The sequence below is a fragment of the Pristis pectinata genome, chromosome 20, assembly GCF_009764475.1.
Source record: "Pristis pectinata isolate sPriPec2 chromosome 20, sPriPec2.1.pri, whole genome shotgun sequence".
NCBI lineage: Eukaryota > Metazoa > Chordata > Chondrichthyes > Rhinopristiformes > Pristidae > Pristis > Pristis pectinata.
In genome coordinates, this window is record NC_067424.1 from 41,122,818 (window position 1) to 41,140,980 (window position 18,163).

General features: G+C 47.1%; 1 protein-coding gene across 1 annotated transcript in view; it reads right to left on the bottom strand.

Moving 5' to 3' along the window:
• Positions 1–418: 418 nt before the first annotated feature.
• Positions 419–18,163, bottom strand: part of LOC127580905 (SLAM family member 5-like) — a 294,315-nt gene continuing 276,570 nt past the window's right edge. The window contains exons 4-7 of the mRNA XM_052034886.1: positions 13,723–14,010; positions 9,187–9,336; positions 8,925–9,013; positions 419–7,844 (exon numbers count right to left, since the gene is read on the bottom strand). Of these exons, the coding sequence (XP_051890846.1) occupies positions 7,722–7,844; positions 8,925–9,013; positions 9,187–9,336; positions 13,723–14,010 (650 nt within the window). The 3' untranslated portion in view covers positions 419–7,721. The remainder of the gene's footprint in view (positions 7,845–8,924; positions 9,014–9,186; positions 9,337–13,722; positions 14,011–18,163) is intronic.

Consider the following 18,163-nt stretch of genomic DNA (forward strand, 5'->3'; position numbering starts at 1 on the left):
ACCCACGCAGTCACGGGGAGAACGTAAAACTCCTTACAGCCGCCGGAATTGAACCCGGGTCGCTGGCGCTGTAAAGCGTCACACTAACCACTACATATTCAATACTTACAAAGCACAACAGGAACCAGCAGCCACAATGATGTCCCGTGGGTCCCACCACACGGGTGGGACACAGAGGACCGCCTGTATCCCCCACCCCCCAATTGATCCTCAGCTCCTCCTGAGGATCTGTGCCGTCCTTGTGCCGGTGTGGGGGGAGTGAGGATTTGGCCTAGACTGCAGGACGTTGTCCACAGGCTCCGTCCTCAGCCCCTCCAGGGAGGGGTGTCGCACGGTACACCTGTTACATACCAGCAACAATAGAAACACGATGAGCCATGCTTAAATGTTAGAATCTATTTATTAATAACTACTTGTAATAATAAGAGAAATAAAAACATTAGATATTAAACATTAACCCCAAAATAAACACGAAATGTGTGTGTGGCAAGTTCCCAAACCCCCAAGTCTAGGAATAGTTCTCAAGGTTCAGTTCAGTGAGTCATGAAGTAGAACGATGAGCAAAGGCTTCTGAAAACCACAGGAGAATGTGGAGAGACTGTAGAGAGAAGGAATTTATGAAATCCACAAGTTCCACGATGGAACTATACGACGCCTCAGTCACCGAAGATCTCCATTGCTTTGTTCCAAAATATCTGCCACACCGAGGGCACTCGATACGTGGCCGCCCACAGACATACCTGCTTCCCAGTACAGGTTAATGACAGAGTGGACGCCACAGATTGTTCCACAAATCCATATGTGGATTGTACAGTGACACCCACAGCTACTGTTCTTCATCCATAGATACAGAGACCGGCAGTCAGTGCCACCAACTCTCTCTCTCTGTCTCTCTCTCTCCATCTCTCTGCAACTGCAGCTATGTTCCAGTTATTTTTTTTCCCTCGCAGTAGTCAGATAAAGCCACACACACACACACACACACACACACACACACACACACACACACACACTACTACACTATTGTTCAGGTGCCTTAAAGGGACACTCACCAAGTAGCAACCTGGCTTGTAATACCTCCCCCCAAAAGAAAAATTTTGATCTGCAAGAGCAAAATGTTTAACTGCATATACAGTGAGTAAAGCAATGTGTTACAATGATCATATTACATGATTATAGACAAGGAAAAAAAATTACAACAGGAAAATACATTTCAAACTTAACATCGGACAGGCAATCGGCAATTATATTATCTTTGCCTTTAATGTGAGTCATCATGAGATCATACTCTTGTAAGATTAAACTCCAGTTTAACAGCCTTCTGTTCTTGTTTTTGACTCAGCTCAGAAACACCAATGGGTTATGATCTGTATACACAGTCAATGGTTTCTGAGCAGTGTAAACATATACACTGAAATGTTGCAAGGCTAAAACAAGCAACAGTAATTCTTTCTCTGTGGTGGAATCATTCTTTCAATGCTCATTCAATTGCTTTGAAAAGTAAGCTACAGGATGTTGATGATTTAGATGAAGGCATTGTGAATAACATTAGCAAGTTTGCTGATGGTACAAAGTTGGGTGGCAGTGTGACATGTGTAGAGGAAGTTAGGAGAATTCAAAGTGATTTGGATAGGTTGGGTAAGTGGGCAGATACTTGGCAGATGAAGTTTAATGTGGATAAGTGTGAGGTTATCCACTTTGGGAGCAGGAACAGGAAGGCGGATTATTATCTGAATGGCGTGGAGTTAGGTAAGGGGGAAATACAAAGGGATCTAGGGGTCCTTGTTCATCAGTCACTGAAAGTGAATGAGCAAGTGCAGCAGGCAGTGATGAAGGCTAATGGAATGTTGGCCTGTATTACAAGGGGAATTGAGTACAAAAGCAAAGAGATTCTTTTGCATTTGTACAGGGCCCTGGTGAGACCACTCCTGGAGTATTGTGTACAGTTTTGGTCTCCAGGGTTAAGGAAGGATATCCTGGCTATAGAGGGCGTGCAGCGTAGGTTTACGAGGTTAATTCCGGGGATGTCGGGACTGTCTTATGCTGAGAGGCTGGAGAGACTGGGATTGTGCACGCTGGAATTGAGAAGATTGAGAGGCGATCTGATTGAAACATACAGGATTATTAAGGGATTGGACAAGATAGAGACAGGAAATATGCTCCAGATGTTGGGGAAGTGCAGGACCAGGGGGTATGTTTTAAGAATAAGGGCTAGGCCATTTAAGACAGAGGTGAGGAAAAACTTCTTCTCCCAGAGGGTTGTGAATTTGTGGAATGCACTGCTTCAGAGGGCAGTGGAGGCCAGTTCTCTGTGCACTTTCAAGAAGGAGCTAGATAGGTTTCTTATAGCTAGGGGGATCAAGGGATATGGGGACAAGGCAGGAACAGGATATTGATTGTTGAGGATCAGCCATGATCTCAAAATGGCGGTGCAGACTCGAAGGGCCGAATGGTCTACTTCTGCTCCTATTGTCTATTGTCTATTGTCTAATATCATCACGGTCACCCTTCTGCAACAACACAGCTCCTGCAGCTTCATCACTGGCATCTACCGCTAATGAAAATGGCTTTTCAACATCAGGTGATTTGAGCACAGGATGGTAGCATAAAATGGCTTTCAGTTTCTCAAATGCTTCCTGACAAGGCTCTGTCCAAACAAACTTCACTCCCTTCTTCAGAAGATTAGATAGGGGAAGAGCAATATTAGCAAAATTCTTACAAAACTTGGAATAATATCCAACCATTCCCAGAAATCTTCTAACAGTCCTCGTACCCATTGGAATGGAGAACTCAGAGATTGCTTGAACTTTTGCCTGAACAGGAGCTAACTTGCCTTGACCCACAACGTAACCAAGATAAGTCACAATGGCATGGCCAAATTCACTCTTAGCCAAATTGACTGTAAGGTTGGCTTTGGAAAGTCTTTCAAACAATCTTTCTAACGCAGAGATATGAGCTTCCCATGTATCATTCCCGGTCACTAAGTCATCAATATAGGCATCCGTATGTTCTAACCCTGGAACCACAGAATTAACCATTCTTTAAAATGTTGCTGGAGCATTTTTCATTCCAAATGGCAAAACATTGTATTCATACAACCCAGAAGGTGTTACAAAGGCAGAAATCTCTCTTCCTCTATCTGTCAATGGGACACACCAGTACCCTTTTAATAGGTTAATAATCTTTGTAACATATTTAGCTTTTCCAACTCTTGTCTATGTAATCATCCGCCTGAGGGATAGGGTAAACATCTGACTTGGTTACAGCATGCACTTTTCTATAATCAGAGCAAAACCTAAGACTTCCATCTGGCTAGGCACAATAACAATTTGAAGTGGAATGTCTAACAGTATCATTTTCTAACATATATTCAATCTCCTGGTCAACAAGTTTATTCTTTTCTACATTCATTCGATATGGGTGCTGCTTTATCGGTTCTGCATCCCCAACATCAACATCATGATAAGCTACTGGGGTTCTCTTTGGAACATTAGCGAATAAATCTCAAAATTTTAAAATTAACTGCTTCACTTGCTGTTTTTGCTGAGGTTGTAAATGAGCCAACCTTTTTCAAGGTTTTTCAAAACATCTTCATTCGACAGTCTCGCTGACACAACGCTTAGACTAACATTCACCAGAATCAACTCATGCGTTTCCAGACAGTTAGTGTTAACAGCTATTGCCACAGCTGAAGATTTTTCATAATACGGTTTATGCCTGTTTACATGACAGAGCCATGTATGTTTTCTCCGGTCAGGTGTTTTGACTATATAACTTACTTCACTAACCTTAGACTCAACTTCATAAGGACTATAAAATATCGCTTGGAAAGGATTTGTCTGAGTAGGGAAAAACACCAAGACCTTATCTCCTGGTTTGAAAGTCCTTGAGTGGGCATTTTTATCATACCATGTTTTCATCTTACTTTTAAATTTTCCCTTGCTAATTGGCAAGCCCTCTGCAATTGTTTTTTAAATTTCAGAACATAATCTAACAAATTCAAATGCATGTCTTCATTAACCCACTGTTCCTTTAATAATACTAAAGGTCCTCTAACCTGATGTCCAAACACAAATTCAAAGGGACTGAACCCTAAGAATTCCTGCACTGACTCCCTGACTGCAAACAAAAGCAAATGAACTCCTTCATCCCAATCTTTCATGTTTTCAAAACAAAAAGTCTTAAGCATATTTTTGAGAGTAGAATGAAACCTTTCTAAGGCACCTTGAGATTCTGGATGGTACGCAGATGATACAATCTGCTTAGATCCCAGCTCATAAACTAACTGTTGAAACAGGCCTGACGTAAAATTACTTCCCTGATCCGATTGAATTTCTTTAGGCAAAACAACTAAGGTGAAAAATTTTAAAAGAGCCTTTGACACAGTCTTGGCCTTACTATTTCTGAGTGGGATTGCCTCTGGAAATCTAGAGGCTGTACACATGATGGTTAACAAATACTGATTCCCAGTGCTAGACTTTGGCAATGGGCCAACACAGTCCACAATCACCTTTGCAAAGGGTTCACCAAACGCAGGAATAGGCTGCAAAGGAGCCACAGGGGGACTCTAATTCGGTTTACTTCCTGTCTGACATGTGTGACAAGTCCTACAGAACATCACAACATCCTTCCTTGCACCAGGCCAAAAGAATTGTTTCAAAACCTTCCTTACAGTTTTATTCACTCCAAGATGACTACCTAAGGGCATACTATGGGCCAGGCTTAAAATCTCATTCCTATAAATTTTAGGAACCACAACCTGGTGAACAACTGCCCATTCCTCACTGGCAGGTATATCAGGAGGTCTCCACTTCCTCATTAACACTCCACTTTTAAAACAATATCCAGCTGGCACTTTCTCAATCTCAGCACTTGAGGGTGCTATTATTCTCAATATCACGAGTTCAGGCTCTTTGGTCTGCTCCAACATAATTTTTCTTCTGGATAGAGACAAATCTTTACACTCGGCCTCAACACAAGGATTTTGATCCTCAAATGAACACAGAAAAGTCTCTGACAAGTCCTCATAACTTGAATCCTGTTTAGGGCTGTCACAGGGAACAAAGTCAGGCTGCACAGGACTATCTGCATTGGCCAATTCTTTAGCCCTAGCTCAAGTCACCGCACAGGATGGATAAACATCTGAATCGATCTTTGACTCATCAATAATTGGTTTGGTCGTTGGCTGTACCACAGGGACAACTTTACCACCTGCAAGGTCATTCCCTGATAATAAAGAAACTCCTTCCACTGGTAAACTAGGTCGTAGTCCTGTCTTAATAGGTCCTTCTACTAACTCTGACTTCAAAATTACCTTGTGCAGAGGAACAGACACAGTGTCACCTGTAATGCCTCGCACTAGATTTACCTCACCAGTAGCAGTCTCCTCACCAAAGTTTAAAACACTGTCTAACCATATGGATTGGGAAGCCCCAGTATCTCTAAGGATTTCCACTGGCACTTGTGGTGGCCCAACTTTCACTACGACAAAACCTTCTGATACGAAAGAACGGATTTCATCCCTAACTCCATCCAACATCTCAGCATTTGCCTCTGGAGAGGACTGAGCTCTATCAGCCTGTCCCAAACCCTTTTGATTTTTAGTTTCAACTATTTGCAAACAAGCATTTGGCACGGCCTCCTTTTCTTTCTTTTTCTTCAAAGGGGAATCAATTAACTATCACATGACCAGGTTGCTTACAGTAATAACAAGTACACTCAGCAGGTTTCGCTGGCACTTGCCTCCAATCATCCTTCCCCTTTGTACTAATTCCCAATTTAACCTCCGGTTTACCTGGTTTATCCCTAAACTCTTTTGGAAGGTCTTAGATTGTCTCCACTTAGACTTATGGTTAAAGCAAACTCATCTGCCAACCTAGCATTTTCTTGCAAAGTTTCCACCTCCTTCTCATTTAAATATGTTTTTAAGTCACCCGGGACACACCTTTTAAAGTCTTCCACTCACAACAATCTTCATCTATATTTCTAGACGTACACCATCATTCAAAACACACACTCTTTTCATCAGCAAATTCCATGCAAGTTTGGTCCACAGATTTCCTCATATCCCTAAACTTTTGCCCATAAGCTTCAGGAACCAATTCATAGGCTTTAAGCACGGCCTGTTTTACTTTCCCATAGTCAGCTGCTTCAGTGACAGAGAGAATAAGCTTACCTTTAATTACACTCTGTAACATAAGAGACAATTTGTCCCGTGGCCACTTTGAACTCTCAGTAATTTTTTCAAAATGTTGGAAATACTGATCAACCTGATTTTCCTCAAATGGAGGGACTAATCGAACTTTCCCACTGGCCATAAAACCACCACCAGAAACAGAACGCCCATGATTCAGTATTTCTAACTCATGTGGTCACTGTTTCTCCCGTTGCCCCCTATCTAACTCCATCCCCCCGTGTTCCATCTCTAGTCTCCTGTGTTCTATCTCCAGCTTCTTTTCTTCGAGCCACATTGGTGCCAGCTGTACCTGGGCATCAGAGATCTCTGGTTTCCTCTCAGGAAACTGTCCCAACTCATGCACCTCACTCCCCCTTATCAATATAATGGTCAACTACCATCCTATGAATACCTGTTTTTTTCATAGACCGCTTTTCTGCTTCAAGGTTTAACTGTTCAGCAATGTTCGACACCTCTTCCTTTGTCACCACCTGCAATTCCTCAAAGGTTGGTGATTCCAAAAATACATCAATATCCATTGCTGCTGGTTTCAACACCCACAAACCAATCGAAAAGAAATTTATCAGACCTATCAACAATCAGTCGTCCAATAAGCCCCATTTTGTTTCAAACCCAGACCTCTCCTATCAGTCCTGAGTTCGATCCCGGACCACTCTCGTCAATCTTGAGATCGATCCCGGACGAGCCCCCAATTTTGTTACATACCAGCAACAATAGAAACACGATGAGTCATGTTTAAATGTTAGAATCTATTTATCAATGACTACTTGTAATAATAAGAGAAATAAAAACATTAGATATTAAACACTGACCCCAAAGTAAACCTGAAGTGTGTGTGTGGCAAGTTCCCAAACCTCCAAGTCTAGGAATAGTCCTCAAAGTTCAGTTCAGCGACTCATGAAATAGAACGATGAGCAAAGGCTTCTGAAAACCACAGAAGAATGTGGAGAGACTGTAGAGGGGAGGAATTTATGAAATCCACAAGTTCCACGATGGAACTATACGATGCCTCAGTCACCGAAGATCTCCATTGCTTTGTTCCAAAATATCTGCCACACCAAGGGCACTCGACACGTGGCCGCCCACAGACATACCTGCTTCCCAGTACAGGTTAACGACAGAGTGGACGCCACAGATTGTTCCACAAACCCATACGTGGATTGTACAGTGACAGCCACAGCTACTGTTCTTCACCCATAGATACAGAGACCCGCAGTCGGTGTCTCTCTCCCTCTCTCTGTCTCTCTCTCTCTCTCTGCAACTGCCACTATGCTCCAGTTATAGTCTTTTTTACCCCTTGTAGTAGTCAGATAAAGCCACACACACACACTACACCACTGTCCAGGTGCCTTAAAGGGATACACACCAAGTAGGCAACCTGGCTCGTAACAATGATGTCTCGTGGGTCCCACGACAACAGTGGGACACAGAGGACCCCTGTATCCCCCACCCACCAATTGACCTGCGGCTCCCCCTGAGGATCTGTGCTGTCCTTGTGCAGGTGCGGAGGGAGGGAGGATTCGGCCTAGACTGCAGGACGTTGTCGACGGGCTCCGACCTCAGCAAATCCAGGGTGGGGTGTCGCACGGTACACCACTGCTGCGTACTCAGTGGCAGGGTTCTCGGCACTGACCTCCAGACCAACACACTGCAACAGAAACAGAACCTGTCAGTCCCACACCGGGGCAGTTCAGGGACACACGGAGAGAGGGACACACGGGGACAGGACACACAGGGACACGGGAACAGGACACATAGGACCAAGGACATACGGGGACGGGGACACGGAGAGAGGTTGTGTGGGGGTTCAGTGTAACACTGACTGGTGTGTGTGGGGGGGCAGTGTACCCCAGTGACTGGGTGTGTGGAGGACAGTGTACCCCAGTGACTGGGTGTGTGGGGGACAGTGTACCCCAGTGACTGTGTGCATGGGAGGTCAGATTACCCAAGTGACTGAGTGTGTGGGGAACAGTGTACCCCATTGACCGTGTGTGGGGAGAGTGTGCCCCAGTGACTGGGTGTGTAGGGGAACAGTGTGCCCCAGTGACTGGGTGTGTGGGGGACAGTGTACCCCAGTGACAGGTGTGTAGGGGAACAGTGTGCCCCAGTGACTGGGTGTGTAGGGGACTGTTCACCCCTGTGACATGTTGTTTTTGGGGATATGTGTACTCCAGTGACTGGGTGTGTGGGGGACATTGTACTCCAGTGATTTCGTGTGTGGGGGACAGTGTACCGCAGGGACTGGGTGTTTAGGGTGCAATTTAACCCAGTGACTGGGTGCGTGGGGGGACAGTGTACCCCAGTGACTGAGTGTGTGGGGGACAGAGTACCCCAGTGACTTGATGTGTGGGGGACAGTGTACCTCAACGACCGGGTGTACAGGTGACTGTGTACGCCATTAACTGGTTGTGTACGGGAGTGGGGATAAAAGGTGCGTTCAATTCCTGTTACATGTGCCTGAGGTCTGGACATCACTGAGGCTACGATTCAGCTTGTTCCTCATTGCTTTGTGGGATCTTGCTATGCCTCAGTGTGTGGTGCTCAGTTCCACAGCACTGGGTGGAAGGAACTCCCGTGACAGGGACCTGTGGTTGATCCTGGGATTGTGCAGATTCCCTGTGGGACCTTATGTTCTGTCTGTCCTGGGGATGGTGAGGGTGGTCCCAGTGGTCTGAGGGGTTCAGACCCCCAGTTCCCCCCTTCCCTGGGGTAATGCGTCTGCCATTACCCTCTTGTTCCCCACAGGGGGCTGTCGGTTCGCGTGATGGTTCTGCGACAACCGAAGATCTGCGTAAACTGTGCCGGTGTCCACTGGGTCTGTGGGATAGAGAGCAGAGGTGATAGGGTCTGTACTGAAACCCTTCCCCATGTCCCCCATCCAACCCTTTCCTCCACTCCCCCGATGTAAACATTCCTTCCACCCCTACCCTGCCCCCACCCCCTCTCCCTCCCTTCCCCAACCTCATGGACTGGGCGTCATATCCACTTGCCTTCAGTGTCTGAAGACATTTCCCTTCCTGCAGCCCTTCTCCTCCGGATGACCAAGAGAATCACGGTGAGAGCGCAGATCAGGAAGGTCACCAGCACCGCCAGAACGATCAGCAGGGTTGTTGTTGTATTGAGTGTTTTTGTATTATGATCTGCACCAGGAGAGGAGAGAAGATTCCTGATTAATCCCATCCTCACATTCCCAGTAACAGATCCACTCCATCCCACCTCAGGCCGGAGAAAACTCCCCGTCACCCCAACACCATGTCCCCTCCACTCACCCCTCACGTCACTCCCTCCACCCCCTTCCCTTCCCGCCAATACACAAGAGGAGAAGACTGGGGTTGACAGACAGATTTGGCAGAATTTGTGACGGGGATTTAAGGAAATGGCAGAGAAATTAAACAAAAGCTTGTTCATCTTCACAAACAAAGGCACAAAACATCTCCCAAAAATACCGGAGAGCCAGTGGCCGGTGTCACTGAGGAAAGTAAAGTTGGTGGTTACTAAGGAAGTACTCTGATCCTGAAAACTGATCAGTGCCAAGGATCCGATGATCCACATTCCAGAGTTTGGGAACAGGTGTCTGTAGCGTTACTGAACACTCTGGTTATCATCTGCCAAACGTCTGCAGGTTCTGGAATGGTTCCTGCAGACCAGAGGAAGCGAATGTGATCCTGCTGTTTCAGAAAGGAGGGAGAGAGAGAAAACAGGGAACTACTGACCTCTCCGGCTGATGCTGCGAGTTGGGACAATGCTGCAATCTGTCATAATTAATGTAATATGAGGACACTTGAAGCATAATAATACAAGTGAGCAGAATCAACATGGATTTATGAAAGAGAAACCATGTCTCATCTGCTGGTGTTCTCTCAGGATGTATGTAGCAGAGCAGATGAGGGGGAGACCCATGGATGTGATGGGTGTGGATTTTCAGAAGGCTTTGCACAGGTCCCACACAGGAGGTCGGTGAACAAGGTTGGAGGACATGGAGCAACACACAAAAGGCAGGAGGTACTCAGAGGGTCGGGCAACATCTATGGAGGGAAACGGACAGTCGACGTTTTGGGTCGACACCCTTCACCTGGACTGACATGGAGAGCACATGGAGGTGGATGAGGCTCTGCTCAGTTCACTGAAACAATGCAGGAGGCCAAACACAGGTTGGAGTGGGAGGGAGAACTAAACTGATAGGTTCACTCCTACGGACGGTACGGAGACATTCTGCAAAACGGTAGCACAAACTGTATTTAGTTTTGGTTGAACGCAGAATATCAGACTGGACGTGCGGGTGCACCGCTGCTTCACATGGAAGCAACAGCATCTCCCCTTGTTTAACCACACTTCCCCTTTACCAGAGTTGACAGGACTCTCAACTGCATCTCCCCCAATTCCTGCCCTCACCCCACCTTGTCCAGCTGAACAAGGACGGGGCTCCCCTTGTTCTCACCGACATCCCACCGGCCTCCACATTCACTGGATCATCCTCCGTGACTTCCAGTACCGGAAACGGAATTCCACATCATCCACATCTTCTCCTATCTCAGTGTTCAGAAAGGACAATCCCTGAACAAGAACCGGTCTGCTTCTGTCTGCATCAAACTCTCCTCACAACAAACGCAGGAGATGCAACACCTGCCCTTTTACACCTTCCCTTCTCACCATCCAAGGACCAACACAGTCCGTCCTCGGCCCTCCCCACTGACACGGCTAAACCTGGAGGTGCATCTAACAAATTATGGATATTGGTTTATTATTGTCACTTGTACCAAGGTACAATGAAAAGCTTGTCTTGCATACTGTTTGTACAGGTCAATTCATTACACAGTGCATTGAGGTAGTTCAGGGTATGAACAATAACAGAACACAGAGTAAAGTGTCACAGCTACAGGGAAGTGTATTGCAGGTAGAAAGCAAGGTGCTAGGTCCACCTTCCCTCTCCCCCAGCGCCCTGTATCACTGACTGTATCCCCACTGATGTTAATCACTCTCCCTCACACTGTCCCTCAGTAACCCTTCTGTTTCATTGCAAGTGTAATTTTGCTTAATTTTCTGACGGCACTAATTGAAGTGGCATCAATAGTTTGTGAATGAGGAGGCAGCAGGGGATATATGAAAGGCTAGACGGGTTTGGTGACAGTGAATGGGATCAGAACGAAAGGTCTGCTAACTCTCAGCAAGTTGTGCAGTGTTCCCTGAGAAAGAGACGGAGTTAACATTCCAGATTGGAGTTGGGAAAATGAGAAAACGAATGTGTTTGACGTCGTGAATGGGGAGCAGTGATGAGAATGGGGGGAACATCCGTTAAAGGACTAAAACCAAGGTTCTTCAGGTGACTCAGTGTTGTTGGTGCTGTCTGAGACAGGGTGGTGGAGGTTTGTGAAGAAGGAATCTCTGGGAATCAAGATAATTGGGGACAGTGTGTAATATGGTCAACGTAAGTGCCCTACCAACTGGAAACGGATGGTGGGAAATTGGGTCAATAGTGAAGGTAGCTTAAAGATCATGTTACAAGAGGCAGTGCAGTAATTAGATCAGGGAGGTGTTCAGATTGCAAGGCATCGCCAGTTGGAGCAGAGACAAACATATGGAGGTCAGTGTGTAGGCTAAGTGCAGAATAGACCACAACACCCAATAGTAGAGAAGATGTCAGCAGATGAGGTAAATCCAGCAGACATGAACAAAGAGAAGTGGGTCACCGATAAACTATCGTCAAACTGTAAAATCCACAGGGAACTATTGCAATGCAAACACTATAAATTGCTGGAAGTTTTTAGGTCAGTGGAGCATCTCTGAGCTCTCTCTCAAAGTGCTCCTCAGTGTACACTGTAACAGGGCCTGAATAAACTGACCTGTTCGGGAAACTCGTATCATTTCTCATTTCTTTGCTTTTCATCGAATTGAACAGTGCAGAAACAGGCCCTTTGGCCCAATGTGTCTATGCCGGCCCTCATGCCCATCTATACTAACCCCACTCGCCTGCATCAGTACCATGTCCCTCTCTGACCTGCTCAGTCAGGTACCTGTCCAGATGCCTCTTAAATGTTGTTACTGTTCCTGCCTCCACCACCTCCTCTGGCAGCTCATTCCAGATTCCAGCTACTCTGTGTGTGAAATATTTACCCCTCAGATCCTTTTTAAACCTCGTCCCTCTCACCTTAAACCTGTGCCCTCTAGTTATAGACACCCTGACCATGGGAAATGGACACTGACGATCTCATAATTTTATTTACCTCCATCATGTCACCTCTCAGCCTCCTTTGCTCCAGGGAAAACAGTCCCAGCCTTTCCAATCTCCCCTTATAACTCAAGCCTTCCAACCCAGGCAACATCCCTGTGAATCCCTGTGCACCGTCTCTAGTTTAATCACTTCCTTCCTGTAGTGTGGTGAGCAGAACTGCACACAGTGCTCCAAGTGTGGTCCATCCATCATCTTGCACAGCTGTAATATAGCATCCCAAACCTCGTACTGAATGCCACGGCTGTACGCCATCTGCCTTCTTCACCACCTGTGTTCCCACTTTCAGAGAACTATGTACTTGTACACCTGGGTCCCTCTCTTCAACCACACTCCCCAGGGTCCCACCATAGTGAATGGTGTAGGTCCTGCCCTGGTTTAACTTACCAAAATACATCACTACGCTCGTCTGAGTTAAATTCCATCTGCCATTCATGGCCTACGCTCCCTGTTGATCAATATTCCATTGTAACCTCAGACAGCCTTCTTCACTGTCCACTACGCCACCAATTTTGGAGTCATCTGCAAACTTGCTGACCATGCTACCTACATTCCCATCCAAATCGTTAATATAGATGACAAACAACTTTGACCCAGCACCGATCCCTGCATCCTACCTGAAAACCAACCCTCCACTACCACCCTCTGACTCCAACCACCAAGCCAATCCTGTATCCAACCAGACATCTCACCCTGGATCCCATGTGCAGACCAGCCCACCATGTGGAACCGTCTCAAGACCTTGCTGAGGACCCTGTAGACAACTTCTACTGCCCTGACCTTGCAATCTCTTGGTCACCTCTTCAGAAAGCACGATCGGATTTGTAAGACACGTTTTCCCATGAACAAAGTGTGGGAGGTGAGTGCAACGGATCGCAATGGAACAAGTGCAATGGAACACTCTCCACTGCCTGGGTGAGTGCATCTCCAACAACTCTGGACACCATCCAGGACAAAGCAGCTGCTTGATCGGCTCCCCCTCCATCGGCTCCCCCTCCACCTCCCTAAACACTCCCTCCCTCTGCCAGAAGTGCACAGTTGATTCAGTGTGTACTGTCTACAAAATGCACTGCAGTTACTCACCCAGGCTACGCTGACAAGTGTGAATGGAGGTCTTGGTATGAAAGCCAAAAAACGAAGGTTGCATCCAGAGTAAACCTTCCTCTACAGTATCCTGTCAGACAGTGTCAGAGAGCAAGATAGATACAGGTTGAAGCTCCTCTGCACTGTCCTATCACACACCCTTGGGACGGGGAAGCACCGTCCTTTCTAAATTCCAATTCCTCCCTCTGATACTCACGAGGTTTGTGCAGTTTACAGACGTCCCACAGCCGGATCTGTGCCGTGCCTTCACTGACGGGGTTCCTGGCCTCACACCTGTACACAACGTCCTCCACCTCTGCTGTGTGATGAATCTCTAACATCTCCCCGTGTTCCCAGAGGTGATGGGTGGTGTCGTTTGCCACAGCTTCTCCTCCCCTCCACCACCTGAAGCTGGTGAGGTCGCCTGAGGTCACGGAACAGGTCAGGGTGAGGTTGCAGGTCTCAGTGATGTTCTGAACTGTGATGTGTGTTCCTGACACGGGCTCTGAGGTTGGGACGGAGAGATGAAAGATGAGTTAAGGAGATCCTTGTGGACACCTCGATCCCCAACTCCCCCATCCCGTCCCCAACAGTCCCGAGTGAACTTTAAGCTGATCCCAGCTCATTTCCACCCACCAGTTTAACCCTTCCCTCACCCTTCAGTTCAGCCAGTTGCTGCTGGAGGAAGTTCCCACGTGGGCTGCGCCCTCTTTCCCAACCACTGCCCGCGCTCATCCACAAACTCTCCACCGTGTCCTGTTTCTGGCTCTGTATCCCGGAAATTCTCTTTTGTCACCCCTGTGAGTGGTCCCAGTGCCCCTTATACACCTGAGGCAGAGTCATATTCATAGAATCACAGAGTCATACAGAATGGATACAGGACTTTCAGCCCAACTGGTCCTGGCTGAGATGCCCATCTAAGTCAGTCCCATTTGCCCACTTTTGGCCCATATCTCCCTAAAACTTTCCTAATCATGTACCTGTCCAAGTACCTTTTAAATGTTGTTACTGTACCTGCCTCATCCACTTCCTCTGGCAGCTCGTTCCACACACTGACCACCCTCTGAGTGAAAAAGTTGCCCCTCAGGTTCCTATTAAATCTTTCTCCTCTCACCGTAAACCTGTGTCCTCTAGTTCTTGATTCCCCAACCTTGGGAAAAAGTCTGAGTGCATTCACTCTATCTCTGCCCCTCATAGTTTATGCACCTCTGTAAGATCACCCGTCATTCTCCTACACTCCAATTAAAAAAGTCCCAACCTGCCCAACCTCTCTCCATAACTCAGACCCTTGAGCCCTAGCAACATCCTTGTAAATCTCCTCTGCACTCTGTCCAGCTGAACAGCATTGTTCCTATAGCAGAGTGTCCTAAACTGAACACAACATTCGAAATGCAGCCTGACCAATGTCTTGTACCAACTGCAACGTCCCAACTTCTGTACTCAGTGCCCCGACTGACGAAGGCCAGCCTGCCAAGAGCCTTCTTCACCACCCTGTCTACCTGCGACGCCACTTTCAGGGAACCGTGTACTTGTACTCCTGGGTCCCTCCACTCTACAACACTTCCCAGACCTCTGCCGTTCACTGTGAAAGTCTCACCCTGATTTGTCTTCCCAAAATGCAACAACCTCACAGTTATTTGTATTAAACTCCATTTGCTGTTCCTCAGCCCACACCCGGCTGATCGAGATTCCTCTGTATCTCCCGATAACCGTCTTCACTGTCAACGACACCACCTGTTTTAGTGTCATCTGTAAACTTACTGACCATGCCTTGTATATTCCCATCCAAATCATTGATATAGCTGACAAACAGCAATGGGCCCAGCACCGACCCCTGGGGAACACCATTAGCCATGGACTCCAGTCCGAGAAACAACCTTCCACCATCGTCCTCTGCATCCTACCGTCAAGAAAATCGTGTATCTAATTGGTTGGCTCTCCCTGGATCCCATGCAATCTAACTTTCCACAGCAGCCTACCATGCAGAACCTTATCAAAGCCCTTTCTGAAGTCCATATAGACTACATCTGATGCCCTACCCTCATTGACTTTCTTGGTTACTTTCTCAAAGAACAGAATCAAATCCGTGAGACATGATCTCCCACCACAAATCCATCGCTAATTAGGTTCATCCCTAATCAACCCGCCTTTTCAAATGCTTGTATATCTTACCCCTCAGCATCCCCTCTGGTAACTTACCTACCACAGATGTTTGGCTTACTTTGCAGTCCATCTTAAATAAAGGTACAATATTAACCACCCTCTAGTCTTCCAGCGCTTCACCTTTCGCTAACAACAATGCATATATCTCACTCAGAGCTCACACAATTTCTTCTCTAGTTCTCATAGTGTTCCTTATCAGGACCTGGAGGTTTATCTACCTTCATATGTTTGTAGACATCCAATACCTCCTGTGCTGTAGTGTGGACTATCCTCAAGACCTCCCCATTAACTATCTCAAGGTCGAAAGTGTTCTTGTCTTTATCCACAGTAAAAACAGCAGAAATACTCATTGAGGACCTCGCCCATCTCCTGCAGCTCCACACGAAGATGTCCACTCTGGTCTTTGAGGGGCCCTATTCTCTCCCTAGTTATTCTTTTCCCCTTAATATACATAAAATCTTAATCTTCTCTGTCAAAGCTATCTCGTGCCCCCTTTTTGCCCTTCTGATTTCCTTCTTGAGTACACTCCTGCAGCCCCTATACTTCTCCCGGGATTCAATAGATCCCAGCTGCCTGTACCAAACCCTTGCCTCCTTTTTGCTGACCAGACCCTTAATATCCCTTGTCATCCAGGGGTCCCCACTCCTGCCAGCCTTGCCCTTCACTCAGGAACATGCAGATCTTGATCTCCTGATATCTCACTTTTAAAAGCCTCCCAATTGCCAGATGTCCCTTTGCCTGCAAACAACCTCCAATCAACTTCTGCAAGTTCCTGCCTAATACAGTCAACATTTGTGTTGCACCAATTTCAAACCAGATCTAATTTAAAACTAATAGAACGATGGTCACTGGTCCCAAAGTGCTCCCCCACTGACACCTCAGTTACTTGTCCTGCTCTATTTCTCAAGGGTAGGTCAAGCTTTGACTGAGCGAACTTTCTTGAACACACTTAACAAATTTCACCCCATCTAAGCCCTTAGCCCTATGGCCGTCCCAATCTATATTAGGAAAGTTAAAATGCCCTATTATTCTTGCAACGTTCTTCAATCTCCCTGCACAGTTTTTCCTCTAATTCCCGTTGACTATCTGGAGGCCTCTAGTACAATCCCAACAAGGTGATCACTCCCTGGTAATTTCCCAGCTCCACCCATAAAGCCTCACTGGACGATCCCTCAGTAATTTCATCTCGGGCCACTGCCGTGACGTACTCCTTGGCCAGAAATGCAACTCCCCCTCCTCGCTTTCCTCCACCTCTATCCCACCGATAGCACCTGTACCCTGGAATATTTAGCTGTCCGTCCTGTCCCTCCTTTAGACGTGTTTTTGCAATGGCGATCATATCCCAGTCCAATGAAGCTGTCCAAGCCCTGAGTTCATTCACCTTACCTGCCAGGCCTCTTGCACTGAAATAAATGCAGCTTAATCCAACGGTCTTTCCTCGCTCCCTGCCATGCTGCTTCCTGTCTTGTCCACTGACCCTACTGGCATTGAATTCTGTCTCAGCTTCCAGCCTCCCATCTGTCTCACTTCTACTTTGGATCCCACCCCCTGCCAATCCAGTTTAAACCCTCCCCAGTAGCACGAGCAAATCTGCCCACCAGGATATTGGTCCCCCTCCAGTTCAGGTAGACCCAGCCCAGACTGGCCCTGAATCTGGTCCAGCAGAAGACAGAGCCCATTCTATTCTGCTGGTCCCTTTACCTCCATTCTACCTGCCCAGCTGATGACAAGCTTTTGAGATCTTCCTTTGTGCTTATTCATGGACCCCAGCACACGATAGAGCTCTCATTGTGTCTGTTCCATTTCTTGCATCTCTGTTCTTACACCCCTCTGACCTACTTAAAGCCAGGATAAGGTTCCTCAGACCCTCACCTCCTGCCCCACTGGTCTCCACATTCTGTGGATTAATGTCTGTTCTTCCTGCCCCTTTCAATGAGACTCCATCACCAGACGTACCTTCCGCTCCCCTCTCTGTTACACATTTTGAAGGATCTCTCCCTTGGAGACTCTCTGGTCCCCTTCTTCTGGCCGCACCACCCACTCCCCACACTACAGACCTTTTCCCCACAACCACAGGAGAGGCAACACCTGACCTTTCACCTCCTTCAGGAGCATGAACCCTTGCAAGTCATCAGGCCGTGACCGTGTACCTGGCGGGTACTGAAAACCTGTGCCGACCAACTGGCTGGAGGGTTCCAGGACATCTTCAACCTCTCACTGCTGTGGTCGCAGGTTCCCACCTGCTTTAAAAGAGCAGCAATCATTCTGGTGCCCGAGAAGAGCAGGGTGAGCCGCCTCAACAATTCTCGCCTGGTAGCACTCACATCTGCCGTAATGTAGTGCTTCTGGAGGTTGGTCATGACTAGAATCAACTCCTGCCTGAGCAAGGACCTGGACCTGCTGCAATTCACCTACTGCCGTGACAGGTCTATGGTGCATGCAATCTCTCTGGCTCTCCACTCTTGCTTTGGAGCACCGAGACAACTGCAAAACAT